This window comes from Carya illinoinensis, chromosome 3, assembly GCF_018687715.1.
Source record: "Carya illinoinensis cultivar Pawnee chromosome 3, C.illinoinensisPawnee_v1, whole genome shotgun sequence".
NCBI lineage: Eukaryota > Viridiplantae > Streptophyta > Magnoliopsida > Fagales > Juglandaceae > Carya > Carya illinoinensis.
This window is the reverse complement of record NC_056754.1, coordinates 55,379,360-55,402,320: the sequence shown is the minus strand read 5'-3', so window position 1 is coordinate 55,402,320 and position 22,961 is coordinate 55,379,360. Positions and strand designations below refer to the sequence as shown.

Below are 22,961 nucleotides of genomic sequence, written 5' to 3'. Positions count from 1 at the left end.
TAATGATTTCATAACATATTTTATTTGAACTTTCGATTATTGAAACTCTTGTTACCTTTGTTGCTAAAGAGAGCAAATGTACCATTTCAAGTGGAATAGCTTTTTGCTGAGATTCAAGTAGGATTTCATAGTTAAGTAATTTTGCTTAAAAATCATCAAAGGTCATTAGATTGGTACGAGTGGCAAAGAAAAAGGAAGTAAAAAAATGAGTATAGGATGGATGTAAGCCATTTATGATGAAGGAAATCAAATCTTCATCATCCACCGGCTTGCCAACTGTTGTGAGCTGATTTGCCCAAGATTTGGCAAGTTGGAGATCTTGAGTGCAAGACTTTGAGTTCTGCTTGAGTGTTTGAAGTTGTCTCTTCAAATGAGTAACTCGAGACCTTGAGGGATAGGCAAATTGAGATGCCAAGGAAAGCCATACTTGGCATAAGGTGTTGAGACCAAAAATAGATGAAAGAACACTTTCAGTTAGAGTTGCATTAATCCAACTTAGAAGGTACTTATCCTTTTTATTCCAGAGAATATAATCTGGATTCAAAGTGGGTGTAGACCCATCTTGGGAAGGAAGCAATTGGGTAGGACATGGCTTAGATCCATCTATAATTCATACAAGATCATGGGTTCTTAACACTAGTAGGAATTGTGAAACCCATAACAGATAGTTGTTGTTGTCTAGTTTAATGGAGATGAGTTGAGTAAGGTTTAGAATGAGAAAAGAAGCAACATATGATGTATTTGACATGATGAATTTTGGTGTTAACCTTTGTGGCTCTTGATACAATGTAAAAACAGTAACAACACAAAGAAGAATAGGAAAATGAAAACTGTCATTGCCTCCATTTTACATGTCTATCTATATACACCTTTTAATGTAAAGTCTAAATATCTAAAAACAAGATTACAAAATTAAAGTACACTATTAGAGTATCAAAAGAATACAAAAGGCATGATTTTCTCCTTCAAATCTGGAAACTCTCTCAGTTAGTGCAGTCCTTGATTATAGTAGTGCCAGCTTGATCTTGGATGGCAAATTCCTTCTTCATGTATGCCGGGATTGTAGGATAGTGGTTAACATCCCTCCTCAAGTGCATGTGGAGTTGACGGACCAGGAGCTTGTCTTTTAACAATAGGAAGCATGATGTGGTTAACCTTTTTGTAAACACATCAACAGTTTGATCAATTGAGGACTTTCTCACTAATGAAGTGGTAGTCTATCTCTATATGCTTGGTTTTAGCATGAAATATAGGGTTTGATGATAGAGCTATTGCACCAATATTGTCACACCAAACTTTAGGAAGTGTAGTGAGAGAGACATATAAATCTTGAAGTAACATTCGTAACCAATACAGTTCTGCGGTGACTAGTGCTAAGGAATTTATATTCTGCATTTTTTGTTGGCCTTGGAGGCTACAACTTGTTTCTTAGCACTCTAGGATACTGGGCAAGGACCTAAGTAAATACCATAGCTTGTTGTGGACATTCAATCATATCTGGATCCTGCCCAATCTGAGTCACAAAATGCATTCAATTGTAGAGATCCGTGAGTGAAGTACAGTCCATGATTAATAGACCCTTTAAGATATCTAAGAATTCTCTTAGCAGTTGTCCAATATATAGTGGTGGGGTAATTGAATTGACATAATTAGTTTACTAAAAGCATCCACATTGGCTTATGCATATGCATATACAAAATCGCATCTTTTAGAGATCCAATTTGCCATACAAGCAAAACTCATACATTGGCTTATGCAAATTTGAGACAAAATAATAATAAAATATTATCATTTTATTATTTTTTTTTGCTTTTTTTTAAGAGTTTGCAATTTCCATGTATTGGGTTAATACATGTAATTACCACATAAAGAAATTCCATTAGCACCCAATACATGTACTCAAAACTTGTGAGAGAGAGGTGCATGAGTTTGATATTCAAATATGTAAAATATTTGAATAAAATATTTTTTAAGAGTGAATGAGTAAAATATGTAATAAAATATGTAAAAGGTAAAATATGTAGAAAGAGAGTGGGAGGAGAGAGAAAGAATGAGTAAATATGTTTTGGAGAGTGAATAGTAAATCTTCAAACATGTAAATGTACTGTTTATAGTTATGCAAATATTTGAAGATGCATAATCCAATATAGATGGATTTAGGCTTATATTATGCAAATATAACTTTGCATATGCATATGCATAGACCAATGTGAATGCTCTAAGAAGGCAATTTCAGGTATGGTTAAGTTGTAGTATTGAAGAGCACCTACAATTTGCCTATATTCAGTGCCATCTTTGAGAATTACTCCATCAGTTAGAGAGAGTTTAGAACCAGATACAATGGGAGAGTAATAAGGTTTTGCTCTTGCCATTTTGGTTCTATTGAGAAGATCCATTATGTATTTGGCTTAATTTAAAGGAATACCATTATTGTCACGATGCACTTGAATGCCAAGGAAGTAGGATAAAGGACCGAGATCCTTCATTGCAAATTGTTGGCTAAGATGTTGAATAAGCTGATGAATATGATTTAGATTTGTTCTTGTGATGATGATATCATCAACATACACAAGCCCAAAAATGTGGATGAAGTTGAAGTGGAAAGTAAAAAGTGAGTGATCCACTTGAGATTCATTGAAGCCAAGAGTTGTCAGAGCTTGTGACAGCTAAAGGGCTTGTTTGAGACCATATATAGATTTTTGAAGCTTGTATACATGACCATGAAACTAATTATTGACAAAACCTAGTGGTTGTTCCATGATCACTTCCTCATTTAGTTGATCGTGTAGGAAAGTATTTGAAACATCTAATTGACGAATTGGCCACTGATGATGAACTATAAGAGCCAAAACCACTCGGATGGTGGTTGGTTTAATGATTGGACTGAAGGTTTAAGTGTAGTCAATAACATCTTGTTGTTCATATCCTTTAGCAACAAGTCTAGCCTTATATATGTCTAGAGAGCCTTCTGATTTTTTATTGATTTTAAACACCCATTTGCAGTTGAGAACATGTTGGGCTGAGGGTTTTGGACATAATGTCCAGGTTTTATTTGCTTGTAATGTAGTGAACTTAGATTTCATAGCATCAAGCCACTTAGGGAATTTGGAAGCTTGTTTGAAAGTTTTTGGTTTAGTAGGTAACAATGGTGTGTGGAGTGCAATGATGGGATGTTTGTTGGAATATAACTGATATCCAGGAAAAGACTTAGGCCTGGATATTCCAGCTTGTGCTCGAGTGCTCATTAGGTGAAATGATTGAGTGAATTCTGCTAAGGTTGGTGGAGGTGGGGAAGGGCTATTATGCTAAGATGCTGATGTAGGCTCTGTAGTAGGAAGGTTTGAGTTGTAGATTTTACTGAAGAGAGAAAGGGCAATGAGGAAGGAGAAATGAGAAGTTCATCACTTGAAGAAGATCCTGTGTCTGGTTTTGAAGAGAGAATGGCTACATCTTGAGCTGGGAAAGAATCTTTATAAAAAATCACATGTCTTGAAATGAAAGCTCTATTGGTTGATGTGTCAAGACACCTGTAGCCTTTTGGACTATACCAATGAAGATGCACTATTTGATTTGAAAATCTAACTTATGCTTGTTGTAAGGTTTGAGAAAGCGAAGCAAGCATATCCAAATACTCGAAGAGAGGCATAATTAGGATCACTGTGCAGTAGTTTGGTGTAGAGAGAAGTGAAGTTGAGAAGTGGAGTGGGGAGCCTATTGATCAAGTAAACATATTTGAGAAAGACATCTACCTAAAAAGATTTTGGAAGTCCAGAGGTGGCTAAGAGAGCTAAACCTGTTTTCACAATATGTCTATATTTGCACTCAACAACCCCATTTTGTTGGGCAGTATGTGGGCAAGAAAGTCTATGTAGAATCCTATGATTTTCAGGAAAAGTCTTAAACTAGTTAGAGATGTATTCTCCCCCATTATTATGTAAAATCATCACTTATCTCAAAAATTTAAACGGAAAAGATGTAAATTTTATTATTTAATTTATATTTTAACACTTTCCTTCATGTGTGAGCTAGATTCTCCCTTAATGGATGGCCTAACATGTAGAATACATTAATTAAATGGGTTAAAGTGTAGAGTAAAGGTTCGAATTTTGGATCTCTATTCTGATACTATGTGAAATTATTATTTTTTTCAAAAACTTTAACTGATGAAAGAGTGAAAAGATATAAATTTTATTATTTATTTTATATATTAACATAGATCACCCGACATCACAACAAAGCCAAGAAATAAAATCCAAGATGATATATGGGTAAATGCAACAAAGTCCACAGTAGTTCGACTTTACCCATGCTAGAATTTGTAGAGTTTAGCTATCATACCTCTTTAATTAATTGTAAATAAAAATTTAGGATAAAAAGTGGTGGAAGGTTATGTAATGGATGATTAGCACAATGCAATATTACAAAAGTGGGGAAGTCAAATAGCCCACTTTTTCCACTTAAGTCGAGCGGGACAGCACTCTTTTTGGTTGGCAATGAAGTTAAACGAGAGAGTTCTTGAAGTTATGCATTCACTGTTGATTCTCTTGCGCTGGAATTAGCAACATCGATCTCTTTAGCCCCCCGTCCCTCAAATCACGTCAATAGGCTGTGCTTGTTTGGTGTGGTGTGTTGGCTGCCATCCATGTGCTTGTGTTGGCCATTTTTAGTCCGGTTTAAATGGCCAACACACGTGCATTTTATCTGTACTGTACATTAATTTTTTCTATTCAAATATATTATATTTTATCTTTTAAATCTTAAAAATATCTTCTTAAATAAATAGTACATAAACAGTAAAAGTCTGACATGAATTGTATATAAACAATGCATGAACAGTATATAAACAATATATAAACAGTATAATATGACATAAACAGTATATGAATAGTAGATAATTTGAATATTTTTATTAAATAGTAGGACTCACATATTTTTCAAATTCTAAAAATTAAAAGTTATCTCATCTCATTTCACTATTTCAACACATATTTTTTTTTAAAATTATTTCATCTCATCTTAATTCAAAAATTTTATTATTATACAAAATATCTCATTTTATCTGACTGAAAATCCAAACCGTATGTTTGTCATATATATGTATGTATATATATAGGATAATTTATTGGGATAACGGCGAATTATTTATTTGATATGAAGATATTAATTCAAGGCGTACGTGAAAATGAATAATCTCAGCTTTTGGTTTTGTAAAGGAAGATGAAAAGGACTGACGGGGGCAGTTGGGAGTAGTTTATTCATTAGGGCTGGATGGAGGACGTTCACACCACCAACCCAACAACTCAATTCATAATTGATTCCTCCCTTGAAATTTTATGAGCATTTCTTTCAAATTATTGTTTCTCCACAATTTTAATTATTACATGGTATTCTCTTATTTACATCTCTCAATCTATATCCTAAAGTTCGATTAACATCTCTAATTCATTTTGTAACACAATAACATTACAATATCATTCATAATTTTCAAATTTGAATGTCGTCTAAGCATAAAAATCAAAACCAAAACTACTTTTTAAAAATTAATTTACGATCGACTTTCGTAAAATATACATCAAGAAAATATATATATTCAAAATTAAATATCCTCCATCCTTTGGTCGAAGGTTATGTAAATGATCCCATGATGTTACTAGGAAGTACGGTCCTATTTGGTCACATGCAGTATCTTCAATGCTTAAGTTTAAAAAACTGGTTTTTATATAGAGTAATACTACATATAGTTATAAAATATATAAATATTGCACAATTATTTTAAAAAAGAATGAGATCTACAATTAAATAGTTATTTTTTTTCATGTAGATTTCGTATTAATTCATTTTTTTTTAAAAATTTACACGATACTTACATAACTACAATTATAAATATCATTTCTCTTTTATATATAATCAACGTTTGAGGAGGCTATTTATTTTGAACTACGTGTGAGATACAAGTAACATCGTCATGTGACATCCCCGTTTATCATTCCCATGCCAGATCCCACATGACATGTCATGGTTTCGTGTCCCCATTTGCTGGCCTGGCATGCAATATTTATTAGTTACTATATATTCTCTCCTAATTAATTATAAACAAATGCTGCATTGCTCTTCATGTGATCATAATCTTTTACTTTCAAACTTTATGGGTGAGATATTGATTTTGAGATTTACCAGTAAGTCAAGCATTAGCAAGAAAAATCTAATGCATTTCCCACCCTTCGATCATTTCCGTTTTATACCCAAATTATGAAAAATTGGCATTTCGGTAATTTGACGATTCAGAGTAATGCTAAATATTACACAACATTCATCATATTTGGATCATCTCTGATTAATGTCACTTAATCATAATGAGATGATAATATATGGTCTGCATAATTATCGGATTTTGGGAATTAAACAACCAAACCAAAAAGATGTTAGTTTACCAAATACCCACTCCAAACTTTCATCCACGCGTTGACTCCATCCCCGTATTGAACCGCGCGCGCCCGCCGTGGATCAAGGCAACATACGGTGATGACGACACTTAACGTGTTTATTTGGTTTGACTGACAGGGCGTGTGGACGCCAGCCGCCAAGGTGGCAGAATTAATCTCCGTCCAGTCTGCAAGTTTCCCCCATGTGTGAATATTCAAGGCACAATGTAGATGAATAAATGGGGCCGAGTCAACACGTTTGTTTCGGTCTTGAATGTGAAAGTAAATTTATTTTATTTTTTTTCGTTTATTATTATTATTATTATTATTATTTTGTATCAGCGTTTGGTGATGGTCCATCCGCCGTACTGCACCGTTGAAAAAATTAATTACAAGTTTGGTTTTCGTGGCACGCAATAGCGAAGTTTATGTGTATTTAATTCTGTCATTTTCTTTGACGAAAATTGGTGCAACTTCTATTTTTCAGCTTTGAATTTAAAGAGTCCTTAATTTCTCATATACATTTCTTCCTAAAGCATCAGCTGGATTCGATTTTCTTTCTCCACGGTAGGTGCCGGCGTTGAACTTTTGCCGATGACTTTGTTTTTAGCATCAGCGATGGAGAGTTCTATTTGTTGGAGGCCCATTGCTGATTCAACTTGTGGGACCTTGCCTTTTCTTTTTTTATTATTTTTTAAAGGAATTATTTCCCTTGGTGGCTCTTCCACGTTCTCAGAATATGAACTAGCTTCTTGGAAACTTGTAGGCGGGTCAGGAGAAGCAGGTGTGAACAAGGAGAGTGGTTGGACTTGAAGACCTAGGCAATTTGAATAGGAAGTTCAAAACTTGGGAAGTGAAAGTGTGAAGGAAACAGATTTCCATGACTTCTTCTTCCATTCTTATTACATTACAAAACAAGATCCTAATTTTATAAGTTTCCATGTTTAATTCTTTATATAGGACTCGGCAACCCATGTATAGTTCACATTCGTAGCCTCGTGAAGACAAGTTCTACAACCAACTAGTCCAACAAACCCAACTCCGCCAACAATATTTAACGCCCACTTTCCCCTTCTTCCCATTCCCACCGCACCTCCTCTGCAACACATCTATCTAGAAGCTTTGGTTTTTGATCCAAATCCTTGAAACCTAGATAGAGAAGAAAGAAAGCAAAAAAACCTCTGCAAAGGATTTCAGCAACATCTGGTGCATACCCAGATACCGAGAATTTGTTTTCCTTGTGCTATTGATTTCGATCTAGGCATAGCCTCAAAGTCCTCTAATTGGTATCTCTCACCATGGGAAAAACTTCGACTACTTTGTTGTTGTTTTCTTGTGTTCTGTTCTCCCTGTGTGCCTCATCGTTTGCTCAAACCTGCCGGAGCTATACTGGTTTCTCTAACAACAAGGTATACAGCTCATGCCAAGACCTTCCTGTTTTGAATTCATTCCTTCACTGGACCTACGATCAATCAACCAGCAAAGTTGATATCGCGTATAGAGTGACTGGAACCACAAGCGCGAAATGGATTTCTTGGGCCCTCAACCCCACTGGACAAGGAATGGTAGGGGCACAAGCCCTTGTGGCATTTCAGAACACCAGTGGAGTCATGCATGCATACACATCCCCAGTGCCTGGTTATACAATATCAACATTGACTGAGGGTTCTTTGAGCTTTGCGGTGTCAAATCTCTCTGCAACATTTGTGAATGGCAATGAGATGTCTATATTTGCGACATTAACCCTTAGTAGTAGCATGACGACAACGGTAAACCAAGTCTGGCAAGAAGGTCCTCTGAGTGGGAACAGTCCTATTTCGCATGTTACTACAGCAGGTTCAAGTAATATGATATCAACAAACACCCTGAATTTTCTCGATGCCACGGCCACAACACCTTCAGCAGTGATCATTCCAAGGCTTCGAAAGAAGAATGTAAGTGATTCGAGTTTATTCAGGAGTAAGGTCATAGACTTACATAAATTTTTGTCATTTGGCTTAAGTACCTATTGCTATTGTTAAATTAGCTTAAGGGGTTTACTTGCCATCTCAACTACCAATATTCTGGGGTTCCTTTTGATGGGTTTTTGTGTGATTTGACACCTATATTAGAAGATAAATACTTGTATAGATTTCTGGGAAAATATTCCCTGGCAAGTTGAATATCCCTCGAGAGTTAGCGGTCGGAAATACTGATCTTGCTGCAACTCCCAACTTTCCATTCCCTGACATATATAGCAAGTGCATGTCCTTCCACATAGATCATCTCCTCTTGTTAATGAATTAATTCTGTAGTATGGATTACAATCTTTGCGATCGTTCTCAGACAGGCAATATTTGGGGTTCGATCAATTTCAACCGTTGACAACCATTTTTTAAGTTCTTCCCTCGACTTTACGTACATAACAATCTTTTCTTGCATAAATATTAAACAATACTAACAACACAGATCTATCTATTCATTTTTCGCCTGCTCAACAACATGAACCATTGTTCTTTCTTTGACTATTCAAATATTCATTGGTCTAATGATTTTTATAAATTGGATTGATCATTTTACAGATTCATGGAGTCCTAAACGCGGTTAGTTGGGGAATTTTGATGCCTATGGGAGCCATGATTGCTAGGTACCTAAAGACGTTCAAGTCTGCAGATCCTGCGTGGTTTTATCTACATGTCGCTTGCCAAACTTCTGCCTATGTTGTTGGAGTTTCTGGATTTGCCACGGGTATAAAACTTGGCAGCGATTCCCCTGGCATTAAGTATGGTACCCATAGGAACATCGGCATAGTCCTTTTCTGCATGGGAACACTTCAGGTATTCCCTTACACTATGCATTATGTATTTGTCTCACCAAAAATTTCGATGTTCTTTTCACCCTTTGTTCTTGCATAACATTCCGCTAATCTATATTAAAAGTGTCAATTATTATATAAGGTGTCTGCTATAGTTTTCTTACATTCATTTTGTACATGTTTGTAGTTGTTTGCTCTGCTTTTGAGGCCAAAGAAGGATCACAAGTACAGGTTGTATTGGAACATCTACCACCACTGTGTCGGATACGCTACCATCATCCTGAGCATTGTTAACGTCTTTGAAGGTTTTGACATCTTGAAACCCGACGATAAGTGGAAGAAGATATATATCGGAATCCTGATTTTCTTGGGAGTCAATGCAGCTCTTTTGGAAGCTTTTACTTGGTTCATTGTTATCAAAAGAAAAAATACGAGCTCAGAGAAGTACCCCTCCCATGGGAATGGACTGAATGGAGCAAATGGCTATGGTGCCAGAACAGAGAATGGGGTGTAGTTTTAAGGATAAGAATGACTAGGCTTTGTGTCTTTCTTAGATCGATTGATGCATCTCTTGCTTACTTTTGTGGGGGGTTTTCACCCTATGTTCAAGAGAGAGCTTATTACTTTCATTTACTCGATTTTGTCTTTCACCTTGTAGGGATTTATCATTTCATTTATGAGTAGAGTGTTGTTAGGACAGTCATAGGGTGTAATTTTATTGCATATGTATAAATATACAGATCCACTTCATGCTTTATTAAATCTTTTACTTCTTCAATTCATCTTTTTTTGTGGGGCTTGGACATTGTGAATGAGGGAGGTTCTTCTGATGTGCCAAAAATTAAAAAAAAAAAAAAAAAAAAAAAACCAATTGAATGGAGATTGTCATCAATTTTCAAGCTGGAAACCAAATGTGAGCTATGATTTCTACTTGCTTGAAAGCCTCATTCTTTGTGTATACCTTCTTAAAAGGTATACACAAAGAAGGAAGAAAAGGAAACAAAATGCTATAGAGTTCTCAGACATAACCAGTGTTGCACATAGATTGAGAAATTTGGCATCCAATTAAGATGGAGTTTCAAGAACAGAGATTTCTTTAATCACTCCACTTCTGAAAAAGTACCAAATTGAAAAGCTCCTGCATATAACATAACTGTACATTTAAAAAAAGAAGAAGAGTGGTGTAACTAACTGTAAAGACATATTTTAGATACATGTTTACCAAACAATAATCATTTCTTAATTGTAGAGCTTTATACTCAATCATTATTACAAAAAATTCTATTTTCTACCACAATATCAAATATGCACTATAAATATATAGGAAAATTACTTATACTAGGCTGTGCATGTCTCCTGTATTTCTTTTGAGAAAAGTGAGGAAAATGTGGGATGCATGTGAATAAGATTCATTTATTAAGTAGTGAGCTCCATTTTTTTTAAAGAAAGTGTACGATATAGTATTAACAAAATGTATATGGCATATTTGTTAAAAATAAAAATAAAAATAAAAATTAAAGGATATTTTTTGAGTGAATAAAATATAATCATTAAATAATGAATTGTTATAAATCTTTAGATTATAATGTTATTTTAAAGTAAAATATTTAAATGAATGTGATGATGTGATTCAATAACATTAGAGTTCTTAAGTTAATGTGTAGAACACATTATCCATATTATTTAAATGATAATATTTAATTTATAACATTTAATTTTATAATTTTTCTTTCAAATCAAATCATATTCTGTAAGCGTTTTACTGAGTATATTATCCGTTACTTGTAAAAAGATAATGCCTGTCATAAAGAAATTTATATGTGAAAAAATTTGAAACAAATAAATTGTTTGGCATATAATCTAATTTTTTTTTTAATATTTATCAGTCATAGTTATAATTTTAATTTCATTAATTTCATATTTTGAAAAATTATACATATATCTCATAAATATCGTAAATTGTAAATTGCCCGTCGTTAAAGTCTTCGCAGAAATCCTCCACCACAGACAGCTTCACCCAAAAATCCTCTCAGAAGACTGACCACTCTAAAAGCCCGGAGACAGATCAACGAAAGGACTCGCCATTGTTAATTCTTCAGAGAATGGCCGTGGCAACTTCCATCTCCTTCCTATTCCCTCCTCTCCTCAAACCCTCCCTCTCCCACTTCCCTAAACGCCTCTTTTCCATTCCCACCTGTTGTCTCTCCTCGAACATAAAGTTGAAGAAGAAGCACACAACGGCTTCGGCTATATCCACGGATAGGTCTGAGACTGCTACTTTGTCACAAAACGACAACGTGTTGAAGAAGACGAAGAATACCCGGAATGAGGAAACAGAGAAAATAGTCCTGCCAACCAACGAGTCCTCTGAAAAGCTGCTCAGAATCCGCCACACGGTAATGTATAATACCTTGATATAACTGAATGGTCTTGTTTTGTTACTTTTATGTGTGATTTCTTCAAATTTTTTGCTGGAATTTTTTTTGAAAATTTGTATTAGTGTTGTTTTTGTTCAATTTGATATTGACATGAAGTATGGGTCTTTCGTTTTTAGTCTTATATGACCAAATGCTACCTGAAACAAATGGTTTTTTTGTTTTTTACACTTGTAACGCAGCAAAATTTTCAATTTGTATCTAGTTTTAGTTCAATGGTAAGAGCATTGTCATCATACTAGCTGCCAAGATAGTGCTAAAAAGGTCATGCAACTGATAGCTATAACTGCTAAAGAGATGGCTAGCCGCTACAGTGCTAGCCAACTTTTGTTATAGCTGTTCACCTAACAATCCATAAATTTTTAATACAAAAATTAGTGCGTTCCAGTCAGGCATTCAGCTCTTTTTATCTCATACATCCGTGGGCACTCCCTTTGTCCTTTCGACCATGTCTTTGCACTGGTTGGGAAAATGCATGACTAGGGAAACTACAAACTTTTTGAAAAGATAACCATTGAGTGATCATAGGAGAAAAAAGTAAATAAAGTATTAAGAACGAATAAAAGATAATATATTTTTTTGATAGTTCTGAAGAAAATCAATTGTCAAGAATGATAAAAGAGAATTTTTAAATGGAACAATGAGTAGATAGCTAAAATAGAGAGTCGGATGTAGGTGATTTGAAAAAGTGGATGGTTAAATTGATAAATCAATCTTTTATTTAAATTTTAGCTAAACATTTGTAAGCCGGATGTGAAGACTCTAGCATTACTTACCTGTGAGCATACGTGTCAATCCCCTTACTATTTTGCATCCTTTGGACCTTTAGTAATGATTTATGCAGTATCATCAAATTGGACTACCACTCAAGTTTTCTGTTTTTATCATATGCTTTTTATTTCTTTCTTTGGACTAATAAACTGATATTCATCAATACAGTGTGCACATGTGATGGCCATGGCTGTTCAAAAGCTCTACCCAGATGCAAAGGTGACAATTGGGCCGTGGATAGATAGTGGTTTTTATTATGATTTCGATGTCGAGCCATTGACTGATAAAGACTTGAAGAGAATCAAGAAGGAGATGGTAAGCATATTAGATACTCAATCCATGTGTTCCTTTTTCTTGTTAAGTCCTTTTTTTCTTTTTTTGAACTTTTAGAATGGAAGCTTATAAGCTTTGGAAACTCTTCATAAGTCCATGGTTTCAGGGTACAGAATTTATTTCTTACATCATCTGTAGGATCGGATCATTGCTAGAAATTTACCTCTTATAAGAGAGGAAGTCTCAAGAAATGAAGCCCAGAGAAGAATAGCGGCTATCAATGAACCTTACAAAATAGAGATTTTGGACAGTATCAAGGAGGATCCCATTACCATCTATCATATTGGTATCACTTCTAACTGTTTCCAAACCATTTTCCCTTAATAGTAATTTTCTACCCTCATATGCTATTCTATTGTCATTGACAAGCAATGGCATGCTAAGGATCTTCTAAATTTTGTGGGGTTCTTTCAAAATCATCAGGGTGTGAAATGCTAAACATCAGGTGCAACTTGAATGGGTGCTGCATTGTGCTGTGCATTTTTAAGTAACTGTCTCTCTGTCCTTGAATTATTGCAGATGCCTCATCAGTGTGACAAAGGCATGCCATTTTGTTGTTCCTTCAAGTTCAAGTGAACTGTCTTCAAAATTTGATTTGTGCTTGCTGCAATAGATTTTAATAAAAAATCCCTGTTCCCTGTTTAACATGCCGGAAGAATTTCTTGATCTGGTAGTGATTTGTGCCTCTGGATGTAAAATTTGTGAGGCCATGGCACTTTTGCTCTTTTGATTTGTTGGTGGAGAGCTTTTGAAGGGTCTGATAAAGTCAGCTATTGATGCAGATCATCTGTACACTGCATCCACTACAGTGCTAGAGAGCTAAACTGAGGATGAATTTTTTTATTTGGCTGATGGACTTGAGTAGCATAGGCTTTTCACGGTGTTCAAGGGTTAAATTATAGTGGAGATAGATATGGGAAGATAAATATGGGGAATGTAAATGGGAGGGAGCAGGGGTGTGCCATGGAAAATGATTTTGTTAGTTGCTGTTGCTCACACTGAAAACTTGAGTTATTACTCTGGCATTGCTATTCTAAGTTATTATCTTCTTGATTTAACATAGTTGTGTGCAGATAGTTGGATGGACTCCAGATCTCAATCTTCTTGCCTGAGGGAACTGGAGATTGAATCGTTGACCATGTTTTCAGTTTTATAGTTCAATCTTTTTGTTTTCTTTTGTTGACATCATATACAAGTAAACAATGTCTTCATGTTTTCATGATTCTACTACCTTTCCATTGTTTTTATTTATTGATTAAATGATTGAATTTCTTATTTTTGTAATAACGTGAACTTTTGGGATTAGTGATAATTTATCATGGTATTAAATGAGATAGTCCAGTGTTCAAATCCTGATTCTGCTCAATTTCCCATTTAAAGTAGGAAATTTCACGTGTTAGACCTTAAGTCTCGGTCCACACGCAACATGTGAGAGAGACTTATAGAATATTAATCATTTTCTCTCATTTCTAGCTTTAGGGTTAGTCTTGTCAAATAACGTCATTTAGTTTTGTAAAAGAATGAGGGAAAGTAACCTTCTTTCCTTGTGTGAAGTTTTCTTGAAGGTTTGAACATTTCTAATGTCTTACCTCATTGTGTTATATAACGTTCTTTTCAGGCAATGAATGGTGGGATCTTTGTGCTGGGCCTCATGTTGAATCTACTGGAAATATTGACAGGAAGGCTGTTGAACTTGAAACTGTTGCTGGTGCTTACTGGAGAGGAGATGAAAAGAAACCGATGTTGCAGAGGATCTATGGCACTGCATGGGAGGATGAAAAACAGTTGAAAGCATACCTTCACTTCAAAGAGGAGGCTAAGCGCCGGGATCACAGACGCCTTGGTCAAGACCTTGATCTGTTCTCTATACAGGTACTAATTTTTAATTATATCAAAATTGTTCTATGCTGCTTGTACAGATTGATTATGTACTATTCTAACTGATTGGATTTTGTTGTTAGATTGCTGTTGATTCAAAATTTAAATCTTGTATTCAATACATCATCTGATTTGCTACAACTGTGCAGGATGAAGCTGGTGGTGGTTTAGTGTTCTGGCATCCAAAGGGTGCTACTGTGAGGCACATGATAGAAGATTCATGGAAAAAAATACACATTGAACGTGGCTATGATCTATTGTATACTCCACATGTAGCCAAAGCAGATCTTTGGAAGATTAGTGGTCATTTGGAATTTTACAGGGAGAATATGTATGATCAGATGAACATCGAGGATGAACTTTATCAACTTCGACCAATGAATTGCCCTTACCATATTCTGGTTTACAAAAGGAAGCTCAACTCTTATCGGGATTTTCCTATTAGGGTTGCTGAGTTGGGAACGGTATATAGATATGAATTATCTGGGAGTTTACATGGCCTCTTCCGTGTAAGAGGTTTCACCCAGGTGTGGTATTATTCAAAGTCTGCCTGTTCTTTGGTCTATAGTGACTGTAATATAGCACAACAATTGGATAGACTTTTGCACTGTCTCAAAATCGCACAATCTATATAGTTTTTGGTTCAACCTCGGGATCTCTTTTTCAGGATGATGCACACATATTTTGCTTAGAGGATCAAATCAAAGATGAAATCAGGGGTGTCCTAGATCTTACAGAAGAAATATTACTGCAATTTGGTTTTAGCAAGTATGAAGTAAATCTCTCTACGAGGCCAGAGAAAGCTGTTGGAGGTGATGATATATGGGAGAAAGCAACATCTGCTCTTAGAGATGCTTTGGATGATAAAGGGTGGAGCTATGAACTTGATGAAGGTGGTGGTGCTTTTTATGGTCCAAAGATAGATCTTAAGATTGAAGATGCTCTAGGAAGGAAGTGGCAGTGCTCAACCATACAGGCAATTTCTGAACTCAAAATTTACAGAATTTAATGTGTCTATGGATTGATTGGTTAATGTTAAAAAACTGTTTTGGATTTTATAAATGACCTCTTATGGTTATTAATAAATCTTTTTTTGGCAAATTTTACAGGTTGATTTTAATTTACCACAGCGGTTTGACATCACATATGTTGATTCGAACTCAGAAAAGAAGCGGCCCATCATGATCCACAGAGCAGTTCTTGGATCCTTGGAGCGATTCTTTGGAGTTCTCATAGAACATTATGCAGGGGATTTTCCATTATGGCTTTCTCCTGTCCAAGCTCGAGTTTTACCAGTTACAGACATCCAGGTATATATAACACATGCTTCTGAGTTTCAGAATCCATTGGGTAGATTTATTGATCATTTTAAATTGGCCTTTTTTGTATATTGCATAATCCGAGGCATAAGTTCCTCATAGCAAATGTGGCATAACTTGATTTCATACGCAACCAAGAAGGTTTGAAGAGAGTACTAAATAACTAGTTCCATGTCTTTACACAGCTTGAATTCTGCAATGAGGTGACGAAGAAATTGAAAACATATGGTATTCGAGCCGAAGTTTGCCATGGAGAGCGTTTGCCAAAACTCATTAGAAATGCAGAGATGCAGAGAATCCCGTTAATGGCTGTTGTGGGCCCGAAGGAAGTCGAGATGCAAACTGTAACTATTAGATCTAGGTTTGGTGGAGAGCTTGGGACATTGACGATTGATGATTTCATAAACAGGATCAAGTCTGCCACCGAGAACAGAACCTCATTTTGAAGTAGCTGTAGCTGGGAAGTGATGGCATCCCTACCCATTTTTGTGTTCGTCTGTGCCAATAGATAAAACACACACCTGGAACTATTACGTGGATATATCACTTATAAAAAAAAAACTATTACGTGGATATATAGAAACAATGCTGATACATGGATGTAGTGACTGCCAAAACATTTTACGTGTCCCTACGTTCTTTAGTAATCGTTAGCTGGGGAAAATGTGTAGGAAAGTTCCCGAGGATACAATGTTTCTGAAGGGCACGATAAACAATACAATTTACATACCATTTCTTTCATTCAATTTTCAACATGTACTGACACCCATGCTGTTACTACATCAAGCGTAACGTAGCACATCACATGGCAACAAGACCAGCACCTGACTAAACTACATACACATTTTTTTTTATTTGATAAATACTAAACTACATACACATAAGGTTTATAAGAGACCAACATTGCCGACATTGCCAGTGATTGCCCCATGCATTTGTACAACGCTTTGTGTTTTAGATCACGTACGATTGAACATGATAGAATGTTGAGTTAACGACCATTTTTCTCTAAGGTTGTGTTTGGATGTTGAGTTTAGCTGATTTGATGTGAGTTTTTTATGAATGCTAATGAGTTGAGATAGTTGAGTGTTTTGTGGGACTCACTTAAGATGAGTTTAAAATGTGTTTGGATGTTAATACGAGTTTAGATATATTTATAGAAAGTTGTAAAAGTATTGGAACCCACCATAAATATCTACATTTACTGACATTATTGTCTCTTCACAGTGTGCCAAACCTGCAAAAAAAAGAAAAAAAAAAAAAAAAAGAAGAGTTTTCTACACTTCATCATGACACAAGGATTAATGTCATATTTTGGGTTTGAGTTGTTGGGTCCAACAACACGTTAATGAATAACGCACTTGAAAGGCACTGTCTAGATAATGTCAATTGTCAGCTCATGTCCAGGGAATCATAAAGTTCCTTTCGATAGTTGCCGGTGCTATTTATGTGGGGCCCAGTCAACAAGTTCAAGTTGAACTGTACTCGTTTGTTTGTTTGGGTGTCCAAAGCAGCTTAAAAGTAAAGTGCACTTAGTTGAATTTGGCGTCCAAACGAGCCCCTAAATGTATGGTTCGGGCCATTATTTTATTTTGTTGGTCCCTGAACAACGAAGAAAAACCTACTATATATAGACAGCTCATATATATATAGTGAAGAGATTGCATGTGTAATAATATTGTCAACTAATTTAGGCTAACTTTATGTTGGTTCCTAGCGGCATGTAGTTCAACTATACGTGAAAGTCATAGTTTATAAGGTCTTTACATTGGTTGGAGATCGATAATCATCCTCCTCAACCACACAAAGTGGTTTTTTATAAAAAAGGAAAGGTATAATTTGACCGTACGTTTGAATGGTTGTCGATAAGCCAACCTAATATTAGCTAGGTTTTTTAAGTTCTTGTGGTGTTGAGCAGTATCCTGATCTATTACACTGCTACATATATATAAATGAAAACCCTATCAATCGTTGGGAAACTCATATCTCTCTTCTAACAATTCAAGCTAAAAGAAGCTAAGACTAGACTTTTACCATAGAAAGTAAGGGGAAAAAAATCCAAACATGGTTTCAAAAAATAATCGTCTCATGGCCGAAGCAACATGCCTCCTAATATTCTTGTTTTCAGTTATCAGAATAGCCCATGGTGCAGATTTCAACATAAAAAACTTTGGAGCAAAGGCTAATGGCAAGTCAGATGATACCCAGGTAAAAATAGTTACACGCCTGTAACATGATTGCTCTTCATGTCATTTGGATTTCGAAGATATATCTTAACGTGACATATATAAAAATGTCTCTCTCTTAATTCTCTTCTTTTATTTAATTTCTCGGATTAATGGTGGTCTTTGATTAGGCAATGAGTAATGCTTGGAAGGCGGCATGCATGTCGACCGATCCTAGCACTATTTTGATACCAAACGGGAAATACATGGTTGGTCCATTAACGTTCCAAGGACCCTGCAAGGCACCAGTCAATGTTCAAGTTCAAGGAAACGTTCTTGCTCCAACAGACCTCAACATTTTCAAGTCCCAAAACGGCTGGATGGTTTTCCAAAACATTGACAGATTGATGGTCTCAGGAACAGGAACTTTCGATGGCCAAGGATCACTTGCTTGGTCCCAAAATAACTGTGCAAAAACTGGGACGTGCAATTCACTGCCCATTGTACGTACCATCTCACATGCATATATGTGTGTGTGTATGATTGTTATCGTTGTTTTTTTTTTTTTGTAATTTTATTATTATCATCAATATAGTCGATCATGAGTAAAATAAGCCTAAATATTAGAATTCTTTGGTTTTATGCGCAGAATTTGGCATTCACTTCGATCACCAACTCAAAGATTCAGGACATAAGTTCGCTAAACAGCAAGTTGTTTCACATGAACATATTGAACTGCAAGAACGTGACCCTTCAACATATTATAATCAGAGCGCCTGAAGAAAGCCTAAACACTGACGGAATTCATATTGGTCGCTCATCCAGGATCAATATTACTGGCGTAGACATCAAAACAGGGGATGACTGTGTCTCTCTTGGCGATGGAAGCCAACAAATTAACATTGAGAATGTGACATGTGGACCTGGACATGGCATTAGTGTTGGAAGCTTAGGAAAGTATCATGACGAACAACCTGTTATGGGAGTTACAGTGAGGAACTGTACCCTCACCAGCACAATGTTCGGTGTTAGGGTCAAAACATGGCCAAATTCTCCTAGCGGCGTTGCTTCATATTTGGATTTTGAGGATATTGTGATGAACAATGTCAGCACTTGTCTTCTTATAGACCAAGAGTATTGCCCTTACGCTCAGTGCAATGCAGAGGTACTACGTACTTAATTACTTAAAAAATAATTATTTCTGAAACTAATTAATAATATTTAAGATTAGTACTTATATAATTTGGTATTTGTGATTAATGACTTTGTTAATTTGCATGCATGCATGCATAAATAGGTTCCATCACGTGTCAAGATTAGCAATGTTAGCTTCAAGAACATTCGGGGAACATCCGCAACTAAGCAGGCTGTGAAGATTATATGTAGCAGAAGCATTCCCTGCCAAAATGTGCAGATAAGCGACATTAGCTTGCAATACAATGGAAAAGATGGCCCTATTACATCCGTGTGCAAGAATGTGAAGCCTTCAGCTTTTGGAAAACTGAACCCTCCTGCTTGTGCTAATTATAATTAATTAACCTTCCTTTTGAATATTATGCTTAAATGTTAATTAATAAGTTCATTCGATCATGGCTAGGTTTAGAAAACTGTACTTAGATGTTGCACCCCTGCCCGTCTTCATGCTTTCTTGCATGCATGATGAGCTGAGTGGTGAACCAATATAGTTTAAATAAATTATATTAAGATGTTAATATTTATATATATATATGTCCGAGCCTTTAGTTTTCATTTGAACGTACGTACGTAAGTAATTTATGACGTTTGAATACTGTCTCATAAAGTTGTACGGACGGTATATGTTATATATGACAATAATCCTTTTTATTTTTATTTTTATTTTTTTATGCATGGTGTCCCTTGTTTTTAATGAAATTATAACGTTTGAACACAAAGTAATTAATTATGTTCGCACGTTATTATATATGTCCAAATCTTATATCCAAACATGATAAAGTAGTTAATTTATGCTCAAATTAATATACACATAACATTTGGACATTAATCATTACACGGCAGTCAATTTTATTTATTTTCTATTTTTATTTTTTTTATAAATGAAATCCAATTCAACATGTTATGGACGTCATGTTTCACAACACTACATACGCAATCACCTACAACCAAAGAGAGATAGGACTTTGGGGGTTATTTGGAATGCTTCCAATGTCTAAGTCAATAAAATAATAGAGATTTTTAATTAAAGAGTAGAAGATTATCCTCGTTATGACACTTGAGTGGTATATATATAGAACCCATAGTGTCTTCTGTATCACTTGATAACGTCGAACCCATCATTTGAAATTCAAGTTACCCGATAAATTGATAACTACTATCCCGAGATTCGTGGGTATCTATCATTATATTCCTTCAGTGGGCCAAGCTCTCAACTTAGGATTTATTAAGTCAAGCTTCGGCTTAGGCCCATGATATGGTCCAGCAGTCCCCCCGAAAGGGGAAAGGCTGGATTAAAACCCTTCCACAACACGAGGTGATCATTAGTACATTTTGACATAATATTTGTCTTAATTTACATAATTCGGACATTAAGTAATTTATATTCGCATTGTGTTTCATTTGAATCTTGTTTAGTTTTCGGACAATTTGGTCAATAATCATCGATCTTACCCGATTGAGACTCGTTTCATATATGTACAATATTTTAGAAATAAGCTTGGATACTCCTTTTTCATCTTCCTTTAGGGCCTAGAGGCCCCTCTGGGCCTATGGGGTTATCTGTTTAGCTCAAGCCTCTTGCACGTGGGTCTGCAATCTTGAGCCTTAGGCCCGTGGGGGAAAAACCCCATTACACGTACATACATGGATCTTTTTTTTTTTCCCCTTATGTTTAAATTAAATAAATCTCATTTCTCTCAATCCGTTTCTTCATTATCTAGATTGAATATAATTTAGATACTTAAAATTCACCATTCTAGTCTGTTTAATCTTTTTAAATTAGGCATAATTTTACTCCGATAAATGTATTTGTTGAACCCAAGATTTCAAGTTTTGTGTAATTATATATTTACACATGGATTTTGATAATAACAAATGAATTCAAAGAATAAAGAAGTCTCAAGCTCAAGTTGTCTACACAATGGAGTCAAGCACATCAAGGAAACAAGCATGAGCAAGAAGGGAACAAGTTCACATTAAAATTATAGAGTAATGTTGTAAATCTCTTCAAAATTCGAAATTAGGATTAATGCTCAAAATTAATATTTTATCATAAAGCATTAAAATACATTTTCCACATGTGCATGAATATTTTTGAAAATTAAATTTGAAAATTTTGAAAGATGATTGATTGTCATCTTTTGCATATGCATGCCTTGATTAAAGGGTTGAACTTTGAAAATATTAAAAATGATTGATTGTCATCTTTCACATGTGCATGTTTTATTTGAATATTTTCAAAAGTGGTTGATGCTTTTTTAGACTTATACAAAAGGTAGATGATTTTGTTTGAAAAATTTGAAAAGTAAAGTGTGCTCATTTTGTCATATGCAAAAAGTAAAAGATTAGGTTTGAATTTTTTGAAAAGGAAAGTGTGCTCATTTTGTCATATGCCAAAAGTAAAAGATTAGGTTTGATTTTTTTGAAAAAATGAATAATGTTGTCTTTAACAATTGAAAAAGAAGAACCTTTTATTTGAATTTTTTGAAAAAGTGAATGATGTTGTCTTTGACATGTGAATCTTTTCAAATTTGAATATGAAGTCTCATATGCCTATAAATAGATCATTTGAGAGCTTCACATTCACAACACCAAGAGCATACAACATTCATTCAAAGCTTTCATTCTCTCTTCTCTAAGCATTGGGCCTTAATCCTTTTTCATTTTGAGAGATATAGTTTACACTGTATTGTTCTTATTTCACTCGTTGAGGAGTGTTTTCTGATAACCTACTCACTATCAGCTCTTGTATTAGTAAAAGGGTGTGTATAACCCTTGTGAGTGTAGAAAGTGTTCTACATAGGGAATAATTGAATCACCACGTGTAAGGTGATTGCAAGTGTAGAGGGTGTTCTACACGGATCCTTTATAGCGGTGTTGTTCAAAGGTATAATAAGTTTCTATCTCTACCTGAAGGAGGTTGAATAGTGAATTTGGGAATCCTCAAGGGGTAGCTTGAGGCGAGGACGTAGGCAGTGGGGCCGAACCTCGTTAACATACTGAGTTTGCTTCTCTTACCCTTACTCTTTATATTTATTGCTATTTCATATTTTGTTTATATTTTATATTGTATATTTGATTTATAATTGTTAATTTTTTAATACAACTCAATTTACCTCCCCTCTTGTGTTAGTCATCTGGGCAACAGTATTAACCATAAACTTGATTTCATAGAAAATATTTAAAGGTTTTAATTATATTATCTAGTATTAATTTTACAACTAGATTTTGGTGGTAAATTGTAAGAGTTTAATCTTTTATTTTAAACATTTTAAGCCTATTATATAGAGATAAATATTTGATGGTTTTAAATTAGATATTGATTAGTAGTTTACATTGATTTTTAATATAAGTATTATTAAGGATATTTTATGAACTACTATTGTTTAAGAGATTTATGATTTCCTACTATATTATATGTTAGTAGTATTAAATTATGATTTTGATTATATGGATATTGAGGAATTTAGAAAGGATGGTATTTTAGAGTTAAGATAATTTTAGGTTTGGAACAACTAAAATAAGTATTTCAGGTGTAAAGATGAGGTATCTGTTCACTTGGAGATTTACCAAAACTACATGATTTTTCTAAAGATGATGATTAATATTTCCCTAGCGCTATTGTGAGGATATGTAGGGGGTGGTTTTTC

General features: G+C 34.9%; 3 protein-coding genes across 3 annotated transcripts; all 3 read left to right on the top strand.

Moving 5' to 3' along the window:
- Positions 1 to 7,220: 7,220 nt before the first annotated feature.
- LOC122305456 (cytochrome b561 and DOMON domain-containing protein At5g47530-like) lies at positions 7,221 to 9,978 on the top strand. The gene is made up of 3 exons (XM_043118007.1): positions 7,221 to 8,356; positions 8,984 to 9,238; positions 9,404 to 9,978. The coding sequence occupies exons 1-3, from the start codon at positions 7,721 to 7,723 to the stop codon at positions 9,728 to 9,730; spliced, it is 1,218 nt and encodes a 405-aa protein (XP_042973941.1). The 5' UTR covers positions 7,221 to 7,720; the 3' UTR covers positions 9,731 to 9,978.
- Positions 9,979 to 11,174: 1,196 nt separating this feature from the next.
- Positions 11,175 to 16,698, top strand: LOC122304990 (threonine--tRNA ligase, chloroplastic/mitochondrial 2; the record flags this gene model as incomplete). The annotated part of the gene is made up of 8 exons (XM_043117252.1): positions 11,175 to 11,612; positions 12,591 to 12,737; positions 12,894 to 13,041; positions 14,374 to 14,627; positions 14,783 to 15,160; positions 15,301 to 15,609; positions 15,743 to 15,943; positions 16,138 to 16,698. Coding segments are annotated over 8 exons (2,136 nt in total), but the record flags the coding sequence as incomplete, so codon positions are not given.
- Positions 16,699 to 17,827: 1,129 nt separating this feature from the next.
- Positions 17,828 to 19,968, top strand: LOC122305455 (exopolygalacturonase-like). The gene is made up of 4 exons (XM_043118006.1): positions 17,828 to 18,160; positions 18,309 to 18,620; positions 18,767 to 19,282; positions 19,415 to 19,968. The coding sequence occupies exons 1-4, from the start codon at positions 18,017 to 18,019 to the stop codon at positions 19,649 to 19,651; spliced, it is 1,209 nt and encodes a 402-aa protein (XP_042973940.1). The 5' UTR covers positions 17,828 to 18,016; the 3' UTR covers positions 19,652 to 19,968.
- Positions 19,969 to 22,961: the final 2,993 nt, after the last annotated feature.

Bases quoted from the DNA above. Each gene is read 5' to 3' on its own strand.
- LOC122305456 (XM_043118007.1), top strand. From the start codon at position 7,721: ATGGGAAAAACTTCGACTACTTTGTTGTTGTTTTCTTGTGTTCTGTTC. The intron at 8,357-8,983 runs GTAAGTGATTCG...ATCATTTTACAG, and splicing joins CAAGGCTTCGAAAGAAGAAT to ATTCATGGAGTCCTAAACGC. The intron at 9,239-9,403 runs GTATTCCCTTAC...ACATGTTTGTAG, and splicing joins TCTGCATGGGAACACTTCAG to TTGTTTGCTCTGCTTTTGAG.
- LOC122305455 (XM_043118006.1), top strand. From the start codon at position 18,017: ATGGTTTCAAAAAATAATCGTCTCATGGCCGAAGCAACATGCCTCCTA. The intron at 18,161-18,308 runs GTAAAAATAGTT...GTCTTTGATTAG, and splicing joins GCAAGTCAGATGATACCCAG to GCAATGAGTAATGCTTGGAA. The intron at 18,621-18,766 runs GTACGTACCATC...TTTTATGCGCAG, and splicing joins CGTGCAATTCACTGCCCATT to AATTTGGCATTCACTTCGAT.